Source organism: Anolis sagrei, chromosome 4, assembly GCF_037176765.1.
Source record: "Anolis sagrei isolate rAnoSag1 chromosome 4, rAnoSag1.mat, whole genome shotgun sequence".
NCBI classification, from domain to species: Eukaryota; Metazoa; Chordata; class Lepidosauria; order Squamata; family Dactyloidae; genus Anolis; species Anolis sagrei.
In genome coordinates, this window is record NC_090024.1 from 169,034,413 (window position 1) to 169,060,630 (window position 26,218).

General features: G+C 38.4%; 1 protein-coding gene across 1 annotated transcript in view; it reads right to left on the reverse strand.

Annotated features, from left to right (window-relative positions):
• The window catches only part of HOOK1 (hook microtubule tethering protein 1), a 48,459-nt gene continuing 22,241 nt past the window's right edge, over window positions 1-26,218 (reverse strand). Inside the window, exons 7-22 of the mRNA XM_060773606.2 lie at window positions 22,327-22,389; window positions 21,290-21,373; window positions 16,219-16,385; window positions 14,940-15,080; window positions 13,601-13,802; window positions 11,666-11,776; window positions 11,442-11,529; window positions 11,305-11,365; window positions 9,516-9,656; window positions 8,594-8,696; window positions 7,545-7,579; window positions 6,856-6,938; window positions 5,315-5,415; window positions 4,885-4,986; window positions 4,492-4,560; window positions 1-3,921 (exon numbers count right to left, since the gene is read on the reverse strand). Of these exons, the coding sequence (XP_060629589.2) occupies window positions 3,751-3,921; window positions 4,492-4,560; window positions 4,885-4,986; window positions 5,315-5,415; window positions 6,856-6,938; window positions 7,545-7,579; window positions 8,594-8,696; window positions 9,516-9,656; window positions 11,305-11,365; window positions 11,442-11,529; window positions 11,666-11,776; window positions 13,601-13,802; window positions 14,940-15,080; window positions 16,219-16,385; window positions 21,290-21,373; window positions 22,327-22,389 (1,722 nt within the window). The 3' untranslated portion in view covers window positions 1-3,750. The remainder of the gene's footprint in view (window positions 3,922-4,491; window positions 4,561-4,884; window positions 4,987-5,314; window positions 5,416-6,855; window positions 6,939-7,544; window positions 7,580-8,593; window positions 8,697-9,515; window positions 9,657-11,304; window positions 11,366-11,441; window positions 11,530-11,665; window positions 11,777-13,600; window positions 13,803-14,939; window positions 15,081-16,218; window positions 16,386-21,289; window positions 21,374-22,326; window positions 22,390-26,218) is intronic.

Below are 26,218 nucleotides of genomic sequence, written 5' to 3' on the forward strand. Positions count from 1 at the left end.
CTCACAATTTTATACAGCCTATTTGCTTTCAAATCAGAAATTGTATACATTAGAGAGGTTATTCTAACTGGAAATATAAAGCCTTCGACAATATAAAGCTAATTCTAGATTGCAAATATAAACTTACACCTACCATTTATTCTTATTAAAAGAAAATGTGAATATTGCCTACAGTTATATGATCCTAATCAAATGGTTACTGGTAACAAATAGAACATTTCATTTTGAAGAGAAACATGTCATTAATTATACTGGACGCGTTAGCCTGGTAACAAAGCTCTTAACCTAAACTCGTTTTTTCCAAAGTCCATGGTATTTAAAAATAATTAAAATCACATATCACATAATTAAGTACAGTATCAAGTCATAACATTGTTACACAAAGAAAGTGCTCTTGAATCTAATGGGAAAAACCATGCAGTCGATACAGAAAACAAACACCACCTGGATTAAATATTCTGTATAAAGCTAAATAATACAAATTTGTTTCATAGTTTAGGATAATTCGTGTATTTTTCTTTAAAAATCAATAATTTCAGGTCAATTTCTCTTTACCTGAGCCTGTCTCAGTTAAATAGAGATGGTTCTTGTGGGTTTTTTCGGGCTATAGAGCCATGTTCTAAATAGAGATGTGTTCAGGTGCTGGTGATCAATATAAGTGATTGCTATTGAAGCTTATTAGTCAAAAGAGGTAGTTCCAAATATAAAGACTATTGTAATACCAAGCAGACAAAAAACCAGCTGAGTTGCAAATAATTATCACAAAAACTATTGCATCTGCAGTTGCCATGTCCAATAACATGCAATGAATAAGATGTCTCCTAGGATATTCATGATTGATTGCACTAAGAAAGAAGCACAAGTGGATATTGTAGACTTATGGCATTTTCTAATGTTTGTAAAGCCTGTGCAACATCTGTGTGAAGAACTGCAGTAATTTCAGCACTAATTGCCCATATATTTAAAAACAAAATCATGGTTTTTAGATTAATCCTCAGTGAACTCTGTACTGAGAATAAGATTGGAAAGAACATTATCTAGTTCCCAGCCCCCCCCCCCCTCCAAAAAAAAAAAAAAAGATCTCCTGAGAATTGAGAAACTTGGTTAGGAAAAGGAACTCAGAGGTGAGAAGTATTTATCTGCCAGTACCCAACTAGTAGACCTCAGGCTGGTTGTGACCAAGCCTAATGGAAATCAGTCAGTAGTAACTAAGTTAAAATTTAATTTCTTTCAAGGGACTTGGGCCCAACTAATTTGAAATCAACTTTCACCTTGGTGTTAACATTATTGTTCTAGTAGAAGTCATATGTAGTGTATTATAAATGATAATTGCTGGAAAAATCTTTTTGTGCTCGTATTCTGTGGACAATGCATAGCTAATTGTTGCAATTAGAGCTGTATTTGTTTACAAGGAAATACAAAAATATCATATAATTAATACCATGTCACAAGATCTGCACTAGCCATTTATCCCTACAAAATTCAGACCAGAGGAAATGTTCAGAGAGATACTGAAAACACAAGGAGTACATTAAACAGAACAAAACCATCTGAAAACTCAAGAGGTGATCATGAGATGTTAAAAAACAGGAGGACTGGACGTCCTGTCAATATATGCTTAGGCTCTAATCCTAAACACATTAATTGGGAGCAAGCCCTACTGAATTCAGTAGAACTGCTGAGTAGGTATGTGTAAGGCCTAACTGTGCTCCCGTTATTAAAATTAAAGCAATAATAATTAAATGTGCTGTATAAACTGAACAGTATGTAATTCTGCAGCTAAAACCCCACAGTTTTGATAGAGTGGAAAATCTGAACTGTAGATCCACAGCAAACTTCACAGCTCCGATGACGGAACTCATTGTATCTGAAGTGCATAAATTCTTTGAAACTATGGTAAATATTCTGAAATAATTTGAAACATTGCGTTTACAGCCACAAGACCCTGGTCCACGATATATAAGCTATTCTGGGAAATTCTTTCAATTTCCCAGAATAGAACATCAGTTTTGAAAGCAAACATGCATTGCCCTTGGTCAATATGCACTCACACATACCTTTGCATTTTAAATCATTGTACTACATCAGCTTGAATAATTGAATCGTTTTAAAGAGTGCAGCATAATCCTTTAAAAACAAGCTGCTTTATTGCTAAACAAGGTTTTTCTGGAGAACTGCCTACTTTATCACTAGTAGGCACAGGGCAAACAACTGATTATTGGTTTAAATTATATAAAATATCAATATTTTATATTAAAGGAGTTTATAAAGTTTTGGAATTGACCATGAGAACATCTTCACAGAATACCTATTCCAAGGCCTCTATCACAAGACATTATTAATCTTTTATAAAAAATAATATATTGAGACAAACACAAACTCACAGAAGCCTTTGATTATGCAATGATAAACAAGGCCATGCCATCAAGTTGCCAACATGGTATAGTTCAGTTCTTGGTACCCATCCAGTAAGATCCAGAAACCAGGCTTATAGTCCCTGCTTTGCCTTTAGGAGCAGCATATGCTCAGATATTTTGTTCAACTCTGCATATTCAGCTTGTAGTGTGGCAATATGTATTATAATTATATATTATAACCCTGCATATTCAGCTTGTAGTATGGTAAAGAGACTCATAATCCCACAATGCCAGCCCAGGCATCCTGTGGCCCAGGCCTGAAGTCATAAAAAAAATCCCAAGTTAAGGTTAACTCTGCAACCTTTCAAAATTTCCATAATTTAAAACCACATGATTATTTTTAAAGACACTAATTCATTTCAAATACACAGACATTTGGCCTATGCTGATTTCACCTCTTTAAAAAGAGAAACATCTTTGCTGTATCTACATAAAACAATCATTGCTTTTGTTTAACAAGGGCTCAACAGGGCTTGGATAGACTACATTTTTAGGTCACATGTCTACTAATGTTTGGTTGTATTTTTCTTACAACTTAAAAATTAACAAAATGCCAAACAAATCCTGCAACATGAATACTGAAAGACAATTATGTATTTAAACTTTTGGTCATACTTAGTGTTTTTTAAACAAAAATAGTAGAAGAAAATTGTGGGAAAATACCTTTCTTTGCTGAGATCACATTTTTAAAAAATTACTCCCGTTAAAATTAGTAATCATCCTTGACTGAAATAATTAAACAGAATGTATGATGTTGCCAGGAAGACAAATATAAACTCTTTAAAACTCCAATCTTTTTAAATCTAGAAGGTTGAAATCTTTTTAAATCTAGAAGGTTGAAATCTTTTTAAATCTAGAAAAATTAGATCTGCATTGCTTCTTATATAGTAAAACCCCCATATCTATGATGCATACATTCCTGCAGTTACCTGATCAACAGATACAACCATATACGATTAAATCACTTGACTTTGGATCCCAGCATATCACGGAGTTGCACTGCAAAACCTACAGATTCATAGAGAGGAATTTTCTAGGTCTGCTATCAATGGTAACTTCTGGGGGAAACATACCATAGAATTATGCTAGAAGATCTAGAAAATTCCCCAGAGAGACCATTTTGCCCCAGATGCAGAAAAGTGAAACCACAGAGAGAGGGGCTCAATGGTTATGGAACTCTAACTGTAATCAGTTGGTCAAATTACATTTGACACCAGACAGGTCTCCTCTGTAAAATAGCAGATGCACAGCATCCCATTCCTTGTCAAGTAGTTCAAAACAAATGTTACAAAATACGTTAAGGACACTTGTGTGCACAAATATCCTCCCTGGTTTAATCTGATGTTGCAGGAGGTACTTTTACGGAGAGTGTCCTTCGAGTGTTGGTGACGTGCCGTTGCTGAGCAAGGAAAGAGCGGGCCGGTAGGCAGGAACTATTGTCTTTGTATGCCATGTTCCCACTTATGAGTCTGGATTCCATTCCCAGTTTATGAAATGCTAAGCTCTGGAGAGGAAAAAAAGCAAGATAAGCCATGTAAAGCCACAATTCCTGACATTTTATCATTAAAAAAATCCAAGATCATGTCAACTATAGCACATTTCTAATGTTACTCACATTATTATTATTATTACTACTACTATTATTATTATTACAAAACATTTTCTGGAAAATATTACACACTGTATGAATTCAAACATACTGATAGTGTCTGATGTGTATTCAGTACAATATTATGTTAACAGAAAATATTATGGATTATAGCTACATAGAAGATGGCTAATTTCAAGGGCACACTTTTCTGTTGATTTTAAATATGTGAGAAGCGAAACATTACTTGGCACCTCAGAAAACCGATGTTAAAAGGATATGAAAAATTGATCACAGTGTGTGTGATATTAAATACTGGTTACTACACTGGAAGATGTAAACACTTCATTCTTCTTAACATATGAAAGGATCTGTCATGTAAGGAGACGTAGAGCTTTTCTCATTTTGATTATCAATTCATTTGTACACATTTGTTTATTTGCTCTTCCCATCTACATAAATACACAGATGCACACTTTAGCTCACCTTGTTATACCACGCTGACACAATTAATTTTTCTTCATGATCATTCAGCTTGGCCAATTTACATTCTCCCTAAAAATAATGTATGTAACTGTTAATATGTAGGAAAACTATATGGGTCTGAAATGTCATAGCTAAACAATGGAAGGAACAACGTAAATATCAATGATTCCCAATAAATAGTTCATTATATTTTATTATATAATAAATAGTTTATTATAATTTATTATAAACTCCCCCCGACAAACACAGCATTTTGGTGTTTCTGCTAGTTCTCTTATTCTGCTGGTTCTCCTTCCTTCTTTATCAAATGACCTATTTTCACTAAGTGGCAATACTTGACATCAAAGTATTTACAGTTGTTAAAAGAAAAAAAATGACAAATGTGGTTTTTACCTCAAGTGCTTCAATTCTTTTATCCTTTTCCAACAACTGTTTTCTTAGCAACATGATTTCGGCAGATGCTGGATTTAATTTGGGATCTAAAGTTTTTATCACCTGCACAAAGATGAAGACAAAAATGTATATGACAACCTCACCCATAATTGAGTCACAACATTAATTTAGACTCTAACCCCCACCCCAAGAATACAGCAAAACAAACAGCACAATATTTTCTGATCTAGATGAAAAGGCTGCCTATAAGTTTTTATACGTAATTTGGGACTGCTGATAAGAGACAAAATACAAAATCATGTAACTTGATGGAAAGTATGGAGCTGATAACACGTGTGAAACTAATCCATAAGCTGGAAGCAGGAATAACAGGGGTTTCTAATTCTAAGATTTTAAAATACATCAGATTATTTGAGAACACAATACTCACACTTCTTGCTTTTTCCAGGTACATCTTATACCTTTCTTCCATCGATTTCATATCTTCATCTTTTTTATGTAAAGCTGCTTCCAGTTCTTCAATTTTTTGTGCTATTTGGAAGAAACCCAGTTTAATATTAGTGGAGACAAACACAGCGGGAGTTTTTCTTATTCAGAAGTGTTTTGCATTTTGGAATACCTGTATTTCCATACATCACAATTAAATATCTTGGATGGGATACAAACATGAAATTCATTGATGTTTTCTATACACATAAACTGAAGGTAATTTAATACAATATTTTAAATAACTTTGTGCATCAAAGTTTATGTACACTGAAAAATTAACTAGCAAAGGTGTCACCATCTCAACAGAATTAAGAGTATAGGCTATACTTGTCCAAATAATTGCTTGAAAAATTCTGATCTTGTAGGCTTCTAGTCACTACTTTCAAATGTGATTTTACTATGGGAGCACAACATCAATCTGTCCAATGCAGAGATCCTTAAACTGCAGCCCTCCAGCTGTTTGGGCTTCCAGCTACCAGAATTTCTAGCAATTGAACAAGCTGGCTAGGGCTTCTGGGATTGGAGGCCAAAATAGCTGGAGGACCACAGTTTGAGGATGTCTGGTCCAATGTTTTGCAACTAATCTTGACATAATTAGGAGAGTATAGTTCTTCCCTTCAATGTACTGCAAGGTCTGGACTGCTAGTAACACACCAAAATCAATCTTATTTTTCTCCAGTCTTTATGTAGACATAAATGGAGAATGGTATAATAAAATAATGGTCTAGAGCAGGGATTCCTCTCGTTTACATCAAGGGTCACATCAGTCTTATGGTTGTCTTCAAAGGCCCATTGAATTAATGGATGGAGAAACCGTGATACAGAGGTCAGCTATAATCATTTTTACATAGTTTTCGGTGATCTTTAGTTTTTACCCAGCATGGGTCCTTGGATGTTATTGAATTATGATTCCCATCACTTTTGATTATCCACAATTTGGCCTGGGGATAATGGGAATTGTAACCTAACTGCACTTGTGGGTCTAAAGTTGGGGAAAGGTTAAAGGTCAATTTATAGACAGACATCATATCCACAAGCCGTGTTTCTAAATTAAAATTACACTATACTGACAAAACACAACAAACTGCAACCTTCCAGCTGTTAATGTATCACAACTCCCATCAACTATAGTCATGATGTTTAATGAGTAATATAGGAGTTGTACTTCAGCATCTGGAGGGCCATATAAAATGACATGGCAGGCTAGATTTGGCCTGTGGGCCTTGATTTTAACGCATATAATTTAAATCCTGTTGAGGCTATCCGTCATGTTGTGGCCATAGCTCTGCTGGTTGTATATTTTACATGCTTGCAGAAGGAAGTATCAAGTACTCCATCACAGAAGCAGTTCACCATTTGCCAAAGTTAAAAGCCAATCTGGTTTGTGGCAGCAACTCTGCACCCTCAACTTGACTCAGAACAGTTCTTGGAATGGCCCTGTGACCAAGGGCTAAATGTGAAAGTTTGATCAAAACACAATACCATTTTGGTTCATGTCTGGCTGGAGATCTGCAAGAAGAGCTTCTTTCTTCTGCAGCTCATCGTGGACTTCACTCAACTTCTCCCTTTGGATTCAGAAGTTTTGAATCAGAGGTTAAGATACTTCAGTATTTCCTGGTCTCACATATCCATAACAACTGAACAAAATGTTTTCATACTTGTAAAAAAACAAGAAACAAAGTGAGTCTGCTTTAAAACTGTGTGATAATCCCAAATCAAATATACATTTATTTTAGAGCCATAACTTTAAGAATGGTGTTCAATGACATTCTAAAATATGGGGGTATCATTGACTGCTATTTTGGGCCTCACCTGTATAGATTTCTTTTACAAGATAGAGATGAAAAACACAATTCTTAAGGTTGATCAACATTAAATGAGACCCAATTTAATTTTACTAGGATTTTATGAACTATACAGAATTTATGAAATGTAGAATGAGCCTCTGTACAGACACAGGGAGCATGAAGAATCGAATGGAATTGTCAACGAGGATAGAGAGCTGTTTAGGGTTGAACGAGCCCATTGTTTAAAGACAGCATAATACCCCCTCATTTTCCATTAGCACTGCAAGTGGGAGAAGAGATATAATATTCCCTGTTCTAAAAGATAAAGTAATGATAATCTCTTTGCATGCCATATACTAAAAGCAGACATAAATTTGAACTCACATATGTGCTGCTATCTTCTCTTTCAACTTGCTGGACTGTTAAAAAAAATAAACTGCTTAGAGACACACTGAGTGGCATCAGAATTCATTCTACCCGTATTTTCTCAAATAAGTCACCACCACATAACAGTTGAAAAATGTGTTTTCCCCTTTTCCCGCATAAAATCACAGTTGTTTATAAAACCGAGAAACTCCCCTCTCAAAGAAAATTTAAATGAACACCAAGTTCTTCTGTTCTTCCTTCCCCCTCAAAGACAGTTTGAACACAGAGCTCTCTCTCCCTCCTCTTAATCTCAGGGGTAAGATAATTTTTTTAAACCAAATCTGGCAAAGATGGCATCCATTTTCTTCAACACATTAGTCTCACCCCTCCCTTTTCCAACAACAAAGAGGATAAAAAGTGTGACTATTATACAATGAAATACAGCATACATGCAATGTATTTCCAGTAGTTAGAAACTATGGAAATGATGGCTGATATCTTGTTAGTGACGTAGATGCAAGTCCCTTTTTTTGATAGGGCGCAGAAGGTCATACTCTTGCTCCTGCGCTCTCTTCAAGCAAATCTCATACTTTGTGAAGTCCAAAGAGGAGGTACTGTTGCTCCTTACCAGAAGAAATGAAGCAGGGAGGAACTAGATGCTTACAATGGAGACTTGCCTGGTCTAAGCTTCTAGCAAGAAACAGTAGGGTCCACTGGATTTTGAGAGTGTATCCTCATTTCTTCTTCTTCCCCAAACCTCTCTGAAATCAGATACTTCTCTATGATCTGAATTGCCTTTCCACTCCCGTCCTTCTCCCTCTAAGTGACAGAATCAGGGGTCCCTCCCAGGATCTGACAGCTGACAACTTTTGGAAAGAACTGCATATGGAGATATCATACATGCAATCCCGGCCACTGTTGGATAATGCATAACTCAAGCAATGTGATGCCTGGAGACCCCCTGATAACTGCCATACTTATTTTTATATTTTCTAGGAAAATTGCTTTTTAAATCAATGATTCAGCAACAAAATAATAAGTATAGGACAAGAAAAAGTTTGTCATACACTATCTACCCCATCTCCTTCCGTCCTGGATGCTTGCTCCTGCAAAGTCTTCTGCAGATCTTCAATTTGCTGCTGTAGCTCTCCAACACGCTCCTTGCTCAATCTATCAGAAAACATAAAAAAAACCCATGTACACACACACACAGAAAAATCATACTTCCTTTAACATTCCACCCATTTGACAGAATGAAAGCTGAAATTTTTCAAGAATAAAAAAGAATCAGCTCTTATAGTTTTCATAATTCTTTAGTCTAAATATAGTGTGTACTTCTAACTACAGGCAGTCCCCAAGTTACGAACAAGACTGGTTCTGTAGGTATGGTCTTAAGTTGAATTTGCATATAAATTGGAACAGATACATTTTTTAAAGTGTAACTCCAGCCAAAAACAAATGTTGTTGCTTTGGATAACATAGGGAAGGGTTAACACCCCTGTGGGGTTTGTTCTGCTGTCTATGTCTCTTCCAGAAGATGTCACCTCACTTTCTGTTACTGTGATAATTGGATTTTGAAAAAAAAAATCACTTGTTGTGGAAATAAGAATTGATGATAAAGCTTCAGTTGAGACATCTTTTCCCCATTATATCTCCTCCAGAAATGAATTTCCCTTCGGAGGAGTAAATTTATCTCATGTTTCGTTGTCTCACCCCCGTTCTTATCTATGTGTTTTTTGTAAGTTGGATGTTTGTAAGTCTGGGACTGCTTGTATAAGTGATTCACTAAATCAAATCAGTGCTAATTTTACCTTTTATGGATTGAATCAATAGGTCTACTCTGTTGGTACTAATAACTAGAACTGGACTTCATAATGAGTTCTGCACTGTTTCTAATTATTTTATCTTCAGTGTACCTACTTGTCAAATGTTTGATATCCCCCCCAAATAGCTTTTATTCAATATTATGCCCAAAAAGGAAAAAAATACCTATTTTCTGTTTCTAATTCATTTATTGACCGATGCTTCTGTTCTAGCTGCTCTTGGAGCTCTACAATTCGTTCGTTTTCAGACCCTTCTTGTTGTAAGTGGAGCATCTTGTTTTCATGCTGTAGCCGAATGAACATTTCCCTGAGATTTAAAAACAAAGGTTAGTTGCATTGCATCAATGTCATTATGATCTAAAGATCTGGAACAGAACACTCCATGTTATAAGATACAATGATCAAGCATAATTTTGTTTTGTAATAAGTCACATGATATACTTTCAGTTTCATTCAAGCACAAAGGCTTTGGCTCAGAAATGTCCTTAACACATTGCTGACGGATCTGTGTCTGGATTGTAATTTCTGACATTATTTCCAGTTTCAAAAGCAAAACCTTTATCACTCAACTTCTATTTTTAAACTGAGAAGGAATAAATTCAGAAGGAAAGGAAATAGGAAGTAAGAAAGTTCCAATAGAAAGTAATTCTGTTGTATGATCCTCAAGGTTAAGCCTTTATCAGTAAAGCTTCACACTGAAGAATTTCATAATCACCTATTTTGAAATGGGCTACAGAATCTGAGTTAATATTATGGTTCAAATATATAGTCTGATCCTAAAACCAGTGTTTCTCAAACTGTGTTTCTCCAGGTGTTTTGGACTTCAGCTTCCAGAAATCCCAGCCAGCTTACTAGCTGTTAGGAATTGTGGGAGCTGAAGTCCAAAACATCTGGAGAAGCACAGTTTGAAAAACCCTGCCTAAAATCATGGGAAAGAAGTTCCTGGATTTCGAGTGGATAATAGCAAACTCCACTGTAATGAAGGGCCATAGTTGCACTGATCAATCCAGAAAATGCCCAGAAAAGAAATATTTTGTCAGATATGAATAAATGAAACAGTGGGTACCAGTCCCATGGAAAAGGAGGCCATGTATTAACAACAATCTAGCATTAGCATTATGCACTGATATTAGCATATACCATATGTACTCGAATCTAATGCTCACCTTTTTGGGGTAAATTACCTCGCCAAAATTAGGGTGCACATTAGGCTGGCATGATGTGGTAATCTTAGTGCTTTTTTAAATTTGTCGTGTCAAAATTGTTATTTTATTGTCAAAAGCAAATTGAGAATACAGTTATATTGTATAGAAAAACTACAAACAATGTTAAAAACTTGGCATTATACTAAATTTCCATTGACCAGAAGCTGGCCACTTCGAGTGCCTCTAGTGTCACTGTAAGATCTTAGTGCTCAGCCAAAGGAAAAGGGGAAGCTGCTTCAGGAGCACCTGGAGCCCCTATTTAAGGGACATCATCTCTAATTTAATGGCCATGGCCCAATGCTATGCAATCCTGGAATTTGTAGTTTTGATGAAGCATCGGCATTCTTTGGCAGAGGCTAAACACCTTGTAAAACTACAGCACCAAGGATTCCACAGCATTGAACAAAGCCAATTAAAGCGGATTCGTTCTACAGCACAGATGCAGCCCAAGGTTTTTCTTTCACAGTTGCTGGAAGTTTTTGTGTTTCAACACTTTTGTTTTTAAAGAAGGAATTCTTAGCAGGCAGCAACTGTAATGAACATCTTTTCTGGCCAAATTACAAAGACTGCATTTTTGCCACTGTACATTACATTCAAAAGCAAATACTTAATTTTTTGTTTAAGGGTTTTGAAAATTGAGGTGTGCATTAGATTTGATGGTGCGTTAGACTCAAGTAAATCTGGAAATTAATCTTATGCACTCATCATGCATTCATAACTTCCTTCAAAAATTTTACACTCCTTTCCTACCTGTATTCTACTGGAACAATTTCAGCAGCAAGATTTTCATGACTTCTTACTGCAGAGACATCTGAAAATATAAAACAAAATATGAAGGCTTTCCCCAGTTTAACTCAATAAAATACTTCTAAAAAGAAGAAATGTACCTGTTTGATTCAGGTGATCTTGTTGCATTTGTGAGCACCTAAGCTCTTCATTTGTCTCTTTCAGGGCATCCCGCTGAACTATCAATCTCTGAAAAATATTTCAGAAATTTAGCCATGGAAGATGTACGTTATAACAATATTTGTCTACATTAGAGTTTAAATTATGCCCCCCAACTCTAAATGGCTTTCCATGTAACCCAGCATTGAAATTCAATGAAACCTACCTCTTTCTCTTTGATTAATGCTTCATGCTTCTCTTCTAGTCGCTTCATTTCAAATGCCAGTATATCAGCCCTTTTGGATTCTTCTGAGAGTTTGTTATGAAGATCTTGAACCTTGTTTCAAAAGACAAATAAATGGTCTGTTCAAAGGGCTTCACAACTTTTCCATTGGGGGAAAAAACCTTGCATCAAAAATGGGATAGAGGAAATATAGTCCAAACTGCAAAATCACTAAGAAGAATACCTTGTGGGTTCTGATTGGCAACTTTGGATTCCTTGGCAACAATATTTTGAACTCCATTTATTCTGTTCTAATGCCTGGCATTTATATAAAACATTTCACAAGCAGGACCCACCACTATCTAATTCACAAGCAACAGGTTGTATATTGGAGTACTGGAGTTAACATCAACAGTCAATTAAGAGGATGTAAGTAGTTCAGTAGAATTCATACAAATAGATGTCAAATGAAGCTTGAAGGATTTGGAATGTAGCAGCCAAAAGGCCAATGTGATTGTAGGCTGCATCAATCAGAGCATAAATAGCGGGACATAATAGTACCACCCTATTCTGCTTTGGTCAGACCTCACCTGGAATACTGTGTCCAATTGTGAGAACCACAATTCCAGATGGATATTGAGAAGCTGGAAGGTGTCCAGAGGAGGGCGACTAAAATGATCAAAGGTCTAGCACCCAAGCCCTACGAGGAAGGGCTGAGGGAGCTAAGTAAACCATATTTCATTGGCATAATAGTCGCCATTATGTAATAGTCATACCCCCATGTTAGGGGTGGCAAAATTGGTATTTTTGTGCTCCTTGCATAATAGTCATAGAGCCATTTGGGGCTGATTCCGTCTTTCTTCCATTTTTCGCCAAAGGGAAGGCAGTTTAAAGACTATGAAATGCAATTCTCAGGAACTCAGATCTCCCCTTCTTTCTCCTTTTCATTTAAATTTTGTAAACTGCCTTGCCTTTGGAGAAAGAAGGAAGGAGGGTGAAATTTTCCCTCTTCCTTCCTCTTCATTCCAAGGCAAAGCAGTTTAAAGAAATAAACAATCAGAAATGGAGCTGTTCGTTTGAGGCTGGTAGTACATTAGACAAAACAAAACCAGAAACCGGAGAATCAAAGGAAGTAATAATCACACATCCTTTTTTCAATAAAAAAGAAGGGATAAAAAGTGTGACTATTATGCAATGAAATGTGGTATTTCACTTGGAGGAAAAAGGGGTGAGAGGGGGACATGCTAGCCATGTGTAAATATTTGAAGGGATGTCTCATTCAGGAGGGGGCAAGATGGTTTTCTGCTGCTCTGGAGACCAGGACACAGAGCAATGGATTCAAATTGCAGGGGAAAATATTCCAACTAAACATTAGGAAGAACTTACTCATAGTAAGATTTGTTTTAAAGTAGAAAATGCTGCATCGGAGTATGGTGGAGTATCCTTCTTTGGATGTTATCAACTAGAGGTTGGATGGCCGTGTCATGAATACTATGATTGTGTACATTCCTGCGTGGCAGAAAGGGGTTAGACTATATGGCCCTTGTGGTCTCTTCCAACTCTGTGAATCTATGATTTACACAAGTATTGTGATAGAACTGCTGCTTGGAAACACCAAATCCAATGACTTCCAAGGACTGCTTTATTTGCTCTGGTTTAGAGTCAGATCTCCATGTGAACATACATGTGCCCATACATGCATGCAAATTGCTGCAAATAGGCAAAGTACACAGATTCCGCTATATATTAGAGAGAACAAACTTTGGTATAAACAATAAACACCCATATGGATGTTTTACAGGAATACGGGACACCTCACCTTATCAACTGAGGAAAAACCTGCATGTATGTATTTTCATAAATGATAAGACCATCTTTTCTAGAATGGAAAATGAGACACAAATATAAACAAGATACGAAGAACAACTCATTACCTACCTGCCTTTTGTATGTTTCTAACTGTGCACGAGCTGCATTTGCTTTCTTCAGTTCTTCTTCTAGGCTCACTGTATTATGCATGTACATCATATTTGTTTCCTGAAGAGATTTCACCTGTCTGCGAAAGTCATTCAGGTCTTCCAGTTTTTTACGATACACCTCAACAGTCGATTCCAGCTTATTTGCTTTGTCAGCAACTGTCCTGTAACAAACCCAGTATAAATTGGGATTTTTCTTACACAGATACAAAATTAGCACTAGACATTATATTATCTTTCCAAAAACCTTTATTCTAATTGCCTTTGGAGAACAAATTGCCAATGGATGCTCACAAATTGAGTAAAATGACCAACACATTTGTGATGAACTAATGCAAATACGAAAGACACCTGGCATAAGGTAGCAGAAGACTGTGTACCCTTTGGGTGAAATTCCTTCTACATTTACTAATCAGGACAGGGAGAAGGCCAAGATTCATTTTCCTTCTAGGGCAGTTACACCCTTACTTACAGAACTCTTTCTCATATCTCACCCTTACACAACACTTTTTTATAGAAGTAGATGGGAAGACTGGATATTTAAGGCTATAGAGCAGATGGACTTTTGTTTCTTAGGCATGTTTTTAAAAAAATCAAACTTTCTAATGGATTTATGATGATAAAGAGTTCCATACATTTATTGGGATACTGTTTTTATAGCATATAAAGTAAAGGTTCAGGTTTCCCCTGATACTAAGTCTAGTCGTGTCTGACTCTGGGGGTGGTGCTCATCTTCATTTTTAAACCAAAGAGCTGGCATTGTCCATAGACACCTCAAAGGTCATATGACCAGCATGACTGCATGGAGCACTGTTAACTTCTTGCAGAAGCAGTACCTACTGATTTACTAACCATTGCATGTTTTTGAACTGCTAGGCTAGCAGAAGCTGGGGCTAACAGCAGGAGCTCATCCCACTCTCCGGATTTGAACCGTCAACCTTTCAGTCAGTAGCTCAGCAGTTTAACCTGCTGTGCCACCAGGGGCATATATAGTAAAGAATATACCATATGCTTAATTTATCAAATATCTGTATGAAGATACACTAAGAAAAATCCATGCATTAGTTTCCTGGGATGTTTTTCATTTCTGTACTATGACAGAGCACATTTTCCTGAACATTTTCAGATAAGAAAATGGAATTGATGCCTATATTTTAAACTGGCTTAATTGAAGCATACCATAATATAACTGTAGAACTCTGAACAAACCCATCTATGATTGCTCATATTATCAGAAATCCTATGCGTCAGCATATTAAGATATTGATTTCTTCATGAAAGCAAACTGATTCACGTCTTACCTAAGAACATCAATTTCATCCTTCAGGGCCCTGGATTCTTCTGCTAGAGATGTCAGTTCATCATTTCGATGCTGAAGCTCAATTAGTTGTTTTTCAAGCTCTTCACAATGAACACGATAATCATCTTTTGCAGCTTCAAGCCTTTGCATAAATAACAAAGATTACTGGAAATAAGTCATTATTCATTTCCTTAAATGCTAGATACCTGTTTTTATGTTCAGTGCCATATTTATTTTACAGCTCCAATAATGGCGCAATGTTTTCTAGCTTTAGCACAAAAAGAACACCTGCTTAATTTCTCATACACAGGATTACAAGTTGCTTTGTGTCTCAGTTCCCGAGTTAAAATGGGGTAGTAACAACAAAAATGTGGAAATGTGGAATGTGCTTGCTATGTTCTATTGGAAGGGTATTAAAATCATTGTTTCTAAAGCCAATGTCTAATCAGGAATCTAATTACGGTAGTAGTGTGATTAAATACTCTTAATTATTTAATTATTTACTATAGCCCTCACTCCTGTATACCCAAGTGCTCAACAGTGAAGGAACATTTACACATGGCATCTAAAAAGTCATATAATTATAACAGAGTCTTGCTTATCCAACCTTCACTCATCTAACGCTCTGAATTATCCAATGCAGTCTGCCTCCCACCCGGATCCACAGCTGTTTCAATACATTGCGATGTTTTGGTGATAAATTCGTAAATACATTATTACTACATAAAGTTACCATGTATTGAGCTGCTTTTTCTGATGATTTGTTGTAAAACATGATATTTTGGTGCTTGATTTGTAAAATCATAACATAATTTGACGTTTAATAGGCTTTTCCTTAGTTCCTCCTTATTATCCAATATTTTCACTTATCCAACATTTTGCCGGCCTATTTACGTTGGATAAGTGAGACTCTACTGTAACACCATCATCTTGCAAATCTATCTAGGGACTACAATGGGACTAGTTTTAACTGTAATAAATAAAGAGGTTATATTAATGGATTTATCTAGCAAATATCCTTCTTAGATACAACATGCTGAAATGTTTAGAACTAAGCAGGTGAAAAAAGCATTCTGGTCTTTATAGACAACAATCCATCTCTCAAAACAAATCCATATACACAAAGGAATGGAGTGTTGCCACACTGACATTGTTCTTATCCCAAGATTATTTCAACCTACAAGACCAGTTTATAAGGGTAATAATATAGATATATATTTCCATAATCCCAGGGATCATTAAAGTAGAATGTAAATATGATAGGTGATAATAACTCATACCTAAAGTTTTCTTCTTGCAGCTGTTCTAGTTGCAACTGTACATGGAAATATTTTTTTGCGACTGCAGTATTTGTATCATCAAGAGAACCATCAAGTTGATCCAATCTGTCATTCATGATCTCATTTTCAGACATCAAACTGCTCTTTTCCTCTTGCAGAGCAGCAACCTAAGGATTCAGAAGCCCCTTCAGGATTACAGGTTTATAAGGACACCTGATAAAAATATGTTACTATTCAGCAATTGGTTTACAAAGGCTGATTTAAGGACACAGGACTGACCTCTGCCAAATAATGTGTGCTGTATACTAGGTCTTCTCAAGCCACTATACCCAAATATTCTGGACCATTATTATCAGCCAACAAAGCCAATTGGCAGGTTTGATTTGAGTTGAAGTCTAAAATATTTGGAGAGTACTAGTTTGAGAAAAACTAGTTTAGAAGCAAAAGCATTTCTGAAATTAATAAAACTGCTAGTTTAAGCATTTTCATTTTTTCATATTGTAGCAAAAATGGATGCATCTCTGCACATAATGAAATTATCTAGAATCAAATCCCATTGTGTTTCAGACTGAGTTTGAGGATTAATTCCCCAAATTATGTTGATTTCATGAGAAGGCTCTCTCTGCCTCAGTGATTCTCAACCTGTGGATCCCCAGATATTTTGGCCTTCAACTTCCAGAAATCCTAACTGCTAGGAAACTGGCTGGGATTTCTGGGAGTTGCAGGCCAAAACACCTGGGGACCCACAGGTTGAGAACCACTGCAGTTCACCTCCTATATCCATGGGATCAAAAAGCCTATGACATGGGAACTTCCAATGTTTCTGTGTGGCAAATATACTGTATCACATAGCTTCATTTTTTGCAGTTTCTTTGCTCACAAATCAACGCCTAGTTGGTGTCTACTTCTCTTCTATTTGCATCCCTCTAGATCAGTGGTTCTCAACCTGGGGTCCCCAGATGTTTTTGGCCTTCAACTCCCAGAAATCCTAACAGCTGGTAAACTGGCTGGGATTTCTGGGAGCTAAAATCCAAAACACCTGGAGAAGCACAGTTTGAAAAACACTGCTCTAAGGAAAGGGGCAATATACTTCTGTGCATTCAATCCTGGAAACAATCAATGAAGGGCTGTTCCCTGCTTGTAAATATGCAGACACGTATGTGTCTAGTTAGTTAGGAAGCTCGACATTGAACTAGATGGACTCTGGTCCGATTCATGTGAACAATATTTCCTCACATGATATCATAACACAAAAAAAATGCCTCAGTGAATCAGGCCAGAGGCCACATAAGACAGTTTCCAGCTCAATCTGGAAACAAAAATGGCACAGAGAAGCCACAAAAGACAGGGGAAAATGGTTCCAGTTTTATAACTTGAATAATAAAAGCCATAAAAAAAACTCACTATACTATCAGCAGTTAATAACTTTAGCAAAAAGCAATTCCAGGTACCTTACAAGTCAGCAGCTGTGTATACATATATATATATTTTAAAAACCTAGACAGCATCATGTGTGTGCATACACATGGAGAAAAACACACCATAAACATACACAAACGTACACATATGAGAACATGCATTTTATAATTATTTCTGGAAAAGTTGCTAGAAACGGAAACAAAACAGTAAGTATATTAACAGTAATAAAGGAGAGTCAGATTAACAGTACAGATTACTTAAGCTTTTTTGCTAGTGAAAGCCACAGTGTTAATTTTAGTGTATCGGAGCATGTCACATGTTAGTTTATTGCTATTTTAAATGCAGGATGCTCTTTAAGTTGCTTTTTCCTCAAACAAAAAGAAACCTACCTTTCTTATATTCTTGTAAGGTATCATGGGAGACTGAGACCTTATGAGTGAATTTATTAACAATTAGTTTAAACAGTAGTATAACGCTAACCACATTAAAGATTAAATACACATATTCAATATATTGTTGTGGCATTAGTGTATTTTGGCATGCTAACCAAATGATATTTTCCACATCTTAGATTGGAGGCTCTTAATTTTAGTCAAATATAAGAGTCAGGGTGGATTCATGACTATGAAATTATCTTTTTTTATATTACTTAGATAATTATATTGGCTTATTAAAAAAAGTAGTTTGGGGGCAGGAAGGGGAAGAACACCAGAAACCACGGGTATCATTTTGGCCTCAGAAAGATTTTGACAGACCATATGCATTATTTCTGTTGTTCTAGATGAAATTGTTCCATGTTAAGGCTCGTCTACACCAGGCAGTTATAAATCTGCTCCATGGCCCATATCACATCTCCTCCATGGCCATGGAACCGTCTGAGCTCCTGGCCACTGTGAGTGCCTCTGTGGTCAGAACAGGTGCCTGCATGACAAGCAAGGAGGGAGCAATCCCCTATTCTATTTCTGGTTGTGCATCCATCCTTTCAGACATCATCCGAGGCACCTGTGATATCTAGGATCTCAGATGGGGCTTTGTGGTTAGCTAGTAGGCTTGGTTGATCTAGTTCGGAAGCTTCTAAAATCGGAATGAATTCGTATTTAAATGATTTTAGAAACAATTTCGAGCCATGCTGGAATAGTATGAGGAGTAATTACGAATTGAAACTATTTACCCAATTTTCGGAATTATTTTTGGATGTCTGGTCAAGGTTTACAATCTCGCAGTTTCCCTGGCCTCCCTGGCAACAAGCGGCGATGCGGAAGGGCGAGGTGGGTGTGGCTACGCCCTGCTCTTCCTGAAGGCCACGCCCCCAGTGGCCATCAAGAAGAGCTGGGCGTAGCCACGCCCACCTCATTCCCCTGCCATCCATCTCCCTTTGCACCCAGGGAAGGGAAACTGCAAGATTACTTTTAAAATCTCGCAGTTTCCCTGGCCTCCCTGGCGACAAGCGGCGATGCGGTTTCCCCCAGTGGCCGTCAAGAAGAGGGGCACCTTCCATTAACGAAGTAAGCAAAGCTATTCAGATTTTTGCTATTTCCGATCTTTTTTTCAAGAAAATTTGAGAAATGATTTTAAAATCGAAACGCCAGTGCCCCCTATATACGAAACGAGTTTAGAACCATTTTTTTTCTTGATCAACCAAGCCTATTAGCTAGGAGTGGTGGCACACGCCATATCGCCTTTCTTGCACTGAAGAGTTAAAGGAAAAGGTGATAGAGTCCAATTTGGAGACAGAACAGTCTGAATTGAACCAAATCCAAACTGCCTATAAGATGCAGGATAGTCTACAGCAATAGTTCTCAACCTGTGGTTCCCTAGATGTTTTGGCCTTCAACTTACAGAAATCCTAACAGCTGGTAAATGGGCTGGGATATCTGGGAGTTGTAGGCCAAAACACCTGGGAACCCACAGGGTGAGAACCACTGGTCTAGAGTTACCACAAAGTATTCCAACTTTATCCTTGTCATGTGACAAGCCTGCATGGATCCCTAGGGAACCGGCCACAGTTCCTTCTGAACTCAAGAAACAGAGAAAAAACAGATTAGGTGGGACATAAAAAATATGACCACCTTCATTCTCTTCTCATGTGCCATAATCAATGTACCCACACATGGTACATTGTGTGTGCAGTAGCCATTCTCTGTATTACCCAAGTCATAGAAGAGGAAACCTCTGCCTTACAATAGCTCTGGATCCCCTTTGAAACATCCAACTTACTTGTTCTCTGCTTAGAATTTGAACAGAAATAATATCTTATGTAACTGTTTGGGGCTTACAATAAGCATTCCTGTTATTTGATTTTTAAACAAATGTCTGCCTTTATGCTTCATATTGGCAAACAGAGCAGATCAGATAGCATAAAAAGAAACTCTAATAAACATTCCACAGCACTTTCAAGGCGAATGTCTGCACATGTTTAGTTATCAGATAAAAAGAGAAGCTTAGTAGAATTCATGGATATCCAAGTCCTCTAAAGTATGGATAGGAACAGCGAGATTGCCTACACATCTACTATAACCATACAGCTATAGAAGGAAAGCACTGCCACCTGACTCACTGCAAAGCACAACAAAACATTGCAGAGTATCAAGCTTACCAATCTAACAACCAGAACTGAGCTAGAAAAGCTATACGACAGCTGCATAAAATGCTGTACAAAACATAACTGAGACATACGAGTGCAAGGAAAACCCCGCAGACTGTTTTTTTTTTTAACCAAAAAAGCAGAAATATACAAACTCCACAAAAGTTATGTTACTATGCTCACTTTATGACTGCAACTGAGACCAAATATTCCTTCATGTCTTGTGCTCAAAGCTGTGTGTGATAAAGAAAAAAAGTTCCTTAATAAGCCTCTTCCTGGCTGGCTGACTCTATGTCACAGGTTAAAACTCTTTATGGATTATAAAATAATTGGTACAGATTATTCCTAGAACAGGTGCACAAATGAGTGGTTTTACTCTATTAATGAAATAGCAGAATGTTGTTTTGGTCGAAGTGGCCAAACAAGATTATTGAAAACACTGTAGTAGTTATAAAGATAGTGTCCTCAAGTAATATCTGATTTATGGTGATCCTAAGGCAAATCTATTGTGGGTTTTCCTTGGCAAAATTTGTTCAGAGGGAGTTTGCCTTTGTCTTTCTTTGAGGCCAGTGGGTTTCCATGGTCAAGCAGGAATTCCAGCTGTGATTTCTAGAGTTGTAGTCCAATGCATAAACCATTGAACCATAATGAATTTTGCATACAGATTTGATCTAATGAGAAAAAATGCTTAAATTGTACCTACCTTTCTTCTATTCTTGTAAGGTATTATGGGAGACAGAACTTATGACAAAATAATAAACAGTGTAGTGCTACCTAGGATAAGCTAGGATTGTTTCCACAAAATGTTTTTTCTACACTAAACTATGTATCAGAAAGTACTCTTCACGGCAAAACAATCTGTTTTGAAAACCAAACATGATTTGATTCTGTAGTTAGCACTACAATTCATGGCTCACAAAAACAGTAAAACAAACTCAGAGGCTCAGTGTGTCTACTGTAAGACTACATTCTTAACAGATACAATTTTAATCAATAAATCAAAGTACATATAACCTCTCTCTTGGCAACCTCTCTCTTGGCAAGCGCTTGAGGGAAGAAAATTCTTACCTGTAGATCTAATTCTTGACACCTCTGCTTCAGTTCTTCTTTTTCTGCTAGTACATCAGCAAGCTCTTCTAACGCTCTTTTCAGCTTTAAAATGTTGAATATTTCAATTTTAATCATTTAGCAACACACGTTTCATGACTATATACTCAACAATCACATTATTATAAAAATATAGGGAAAACAAGTTTCTAGAGCTGCAACCTCAATTTTCTAGATTTACTAATACATGAGAACAGTAATCAAATCTGTCTCTTATGAAGACATTGGGCTAAATTCCACTTATCTGCAAAATGGATTATTTTTTAGTGATGCCATTGCTGTAACACCAAATCAACACAGAGGGTTTGAGAATCTTCCCATCATGTTTTATGGCTTCCTGAACACAGTGTAGGGCACTTCTCAGTGAAGAAAGATAATTTCCTCTAGTAACAATGTCTACTGTGGCTAGCTAAAAATAATGATTAAACATGATGCTCAATGAACTGAAGCTATGTCTTCAAAGGTCCAAATACTCTGGTATAAACTGTTCCAGAGCTACCCTGGTCACAGCACAGGACCACTCCCGAGCCAATTTACACTCCAGACAGCTGGCTGAGCTGACAGTGCATTGGGGTCCAAAGCTGACCAAAGCTGCTCCTTGGAAGAGACTGTTGATGTCACTTCTGGAGAGGTCAAAACAGGACGTCTAGCCACGTGATTACTAGAAGCCAAAGCTCTGCTGGGGGGCTGATTCTAAATAGTGATGCAGTGGTGGGTCTTTTTGACATGTATACATATAACTCAGACCAGGTGTCCACATCTGAAAAATATGAGGGTCACTCTGGAGATCCCTGAAAGCTCCAGAGTACCTTGAAGTACTGCTTGTGCCAGATTATCAGCATGAAACAGTACTTATGCTGTGAAACTGACAATACATAACGTGGGCCACTCACAGCAATTGCAGGGTCGTTGCATTTTATTTGATACAAATAGACATGGTCTTAGTTTAAAAATTGAATTGAATGCTGTTGGGAACACTGATTATGTTTAGTAATTACCTGTTGCTCCAGATCACCAGATAAGTCACTTGCAACAAGGCCCACTATTTCTTTGCTCATTAACTGCAAATATAAAAAGCAGAATAGATATAAATATCTATGCCCAGAAACAATCTGCTATCAACAAAGTTTCAAGCTTGTATTGTAAAGACAGTGCACAAGAAAATATTTATGGATTCTAGGATCAAATGAGACCTGGAGAGACTTTTTGCTATTGATCACATGAGTATAGCATATTCTGATCTGACAGAAAAAAGTCTTTTCCCCCATTCTCAAATGCTATACTCACAAAAAAAAGTCTGAAACAACCCAACACAAAGACTTTTTGTTACTAATGTTTTCTAAGTGATCCCCTATAAAAGTCAGATGAATGACACGTGCACCCATATTTAGGCATGCATCAGTTGGTAGTTCCCATATATAGATTTTCATAGTACAGGTTGACTCTCCCTTATGTGGAATTCCAAAATCTGAAATTTATCAAAATCCAAAATTGACTACATGGATGACACCTTTGCTTTCTGATGGTTGACAATACATGCACAAACTTATAAAATTGCATTCAAGCTGAATGTAAAATGTGCATCTATCTATATATATAATAAAGAAGAGTGTTTGTATGCGACGTAGGGCAGAGGTAGGTAGGATGTAGGGCGGACGTGTTTGACAGCTTTCTGATTGGCCAGCCTGAAAGTTCCAACATTCTGATTGGCTGCCGCTGTGGTGCTATTTGCATATGGTCTCTGATTGGCCAGCTTCAATAGGAGCCCCTGGTGGAGAAGAGGGTTCATGGCAGAAACGGGGCATAACAGAAGGAAATTTGCATATGGGCTCTGATTGGCCAGCCTCAAATCCAACATTCCGAGATAACAAAGAGAGGAAAGGAAAGGCCGGGGGCTGGGTCAGAACACTCCCAATACAGAACAGACTTGGCACACAGAGCCCCCATCACCCACTCTACATCCTACTGCAGTTTGGAGGAGTATGAACCATGGATGATGGGACTTGCAGTACCATCACTCACATTCTGAGACCGCTGTTAACCTCATCCCATGACTGATCAGGACCAAACTTGGCCTCTCATGACCCACTTTACGTCCTGGTGTGTTCTGGTCGGGGATGGACCATGGATTATGGTACTTGCAGTACCATTGCTCAATTCTTGAGACCACTGCAACCCTCATCCAATTACCGATAAAGACCAAACTTGGCACACAGAGCCCCCATGACCCACTCTGCATCCTGCTGCAGTTTGAAGGAGGATCGACTTTGGATGATGGGACTTACAGTCCCATCACTCACATTCTGAGACCACTGTTAACCTCATCCAATGTCTGAACAGGACCAAACTTGCCACATAGACCTCTCATGACCCACTTTACGTCCTGGTGTGTGTTTGGCTGGGGATAGACCAAGGATTATGGGACTTACAGTACTTTTGCGCAATTCCTGAGACCACTGCAACGCTCATCCAATTACCAATAAAGACCAAACTTGGCACACTGAGTCTCCATGACGCACTCTACATCCAGGTGCAGTTTGAAGGAGGGTGCACCATGGACGATGGGACTTGCAATACCTGCACTCCCTTCCTAAGACCATTACAATTGCCAACAATGATGGATTAGGACCACAATTTACACAGAGACCCAGCATGACCCACTCTACATCCTGGTGCGGTTTGGAAGAATTTGACAATGGATGATGGGATTTGCAGTCACTTCACTCACTTCCTGAGACCACTGAGACCCTTGCCAATGACTAATCAAGACTAAACTTGGCACATGGAGCTCCAATGACCCACTCTACATCCTGGTGCAGTTTGGAGGAGGATAGACCATGGATGATGGGACTTCAAGTACCTCCACTCCCCAAGACTGCTGCAAAACTCATCTAATGACCAATCAAGACCAAAGTTGGCACACAGAGCCCCCATGACCCACTCTACATCCTGCTGCAGTTTTGGAGAAGGGTGGCCCATGGATGATGGAACTTCCAGTACCTTCACTCAAATTCTGAGACCTCTGCAAACCTCATCCAATGACGGATCAACACCAAACTTGGCACATAGACCTCTCATGACCCACGTTACGTCCTGGTGTTGTTTGGACAAATTTGGAGATGGATGATGGGACTTGCAGTACCTTTGCTCACTCACTGAGACCCTCGCCAATGACTAATCAAGACTAAACTTGGCACATGGAGCTCCAATGACCCACTCTACATCCTGGTGCAGTTTGGAGGAGGACAGACCATGGATGATGGGACTTCAAGTACCTCCACTCCCTTCCAAAGATTGCTACAACCCTCTTCTAATGACCAATGAAGACCAAACTTGGCACATAGAGCCCCCATGATCCACTCTACATCCTGCTGCTGTTTGAAAGAGGATGGACTTTGGATGATGGGACTTGCAGTACCTTCACTCAGTGACACCACTGCCACCCTCATCTAATGACTGATAAAGACCAAACTTGGCACACAGAGCCCCCATGACCCACTCTATATCCTGCTGCTGTTTGTAGGAGGATGGCCCATGGATGATGGGACTTGACGTACCTTCACTCACTTCCTGAAAATAATGCAGCTGTTATCCAAAGACCAATAAAGACCAAACCTGACATACAGAACCACCATTACCCACTTTCTCTAATAACCCGGGCAGCGCCGGGTCCCCAAGCTAGTCTATATAATAAAAGTCAAAGTTTGTGTGCGAGGGAGGACAGAGGAAGGAGGACGTAGGTAGGAGTTTGTGGCAGCTTTCTGATTGGCTGCCACTGTGGTGCTATTTGCATATGGTCTCTGAAAACTCCAACATCCTCAAGTGGCTGAGAGGGGAAAGGAAATTTGCATATGGTCTCTGATTGGCCAGCCTCAACAGGACCCCCTGGTGGTGAAGAGGGTTAATGAAAGAAGCGGGGACAAGGAGGAAGCCTTCCACAAGGATGGTAAAACATCAAAACATGTGTGCCAAGTTTGGCTGCCACTTTCACAGGCCACTGAGACCAACATGGGTGACGCACCTGCACCAAACTTGGCACACATAACCCCCATGATCCCCTTTACATCCTGGTGAGGATTGGGGGAGGTGGGCCATGGATTATGGGATTTGTAGTACTTTCAAACGGTTTGGTTCCATGCATCACTGTGGCCCCCAACAAACACCGATAAAGACCAAACTTGGCACACAGAGCCCCCATGACCCACTCTACATCCTACTGTGCTTTGGAGTAGGGCACACCATGAATGATGGGACTTTAAGTACCTCTACTCGCTTTCTGAGACTGCTGCGACCCTCAACAATGACTGAACAACACCAAACTTGGCACATAGACCTCTCATGACCCACTTTACACCATGGTGTGGTTTGGCTGTGTATTGAGCATGGATTATGGGACTTGCAGTACATTCGCTCAATTCCTGAGACCACTGCAACCATCAGCCAATTACCGATAAAGACCAAACTTGGCACACAAGTCTCCATGATGCACTCTACATCCTGCTGCAGTTTGGAGGATGATGCACCATGGACGATGGGACTTGCAATACCTTCACTCACTTAGTGAAACCACTGCGACCCTCATCCAATGACTGATGAAGACCAAACTTGGCACACAGAGCACTCATGGCCAACTCAACATTCTGGTGAGGTTTGGGGGAGAACAGACTATGGATGTCTGTTCTCTTCCCAAAACTGCTGCAACCCTCATCTAATGACCACTGAAGACCAAACTTGGCACACAGAGCCCCCATGAGCGACTCTACATCCTGGTGCTGTTTGGAGGAGAACGGACGATGGATGATGGGACTTGCAGTACCTTAACTCACTTTCTGAGATCACTGTGACCCTCATCCAATGACTGATCAAGACCAAACTTGGCATACAGAGCCC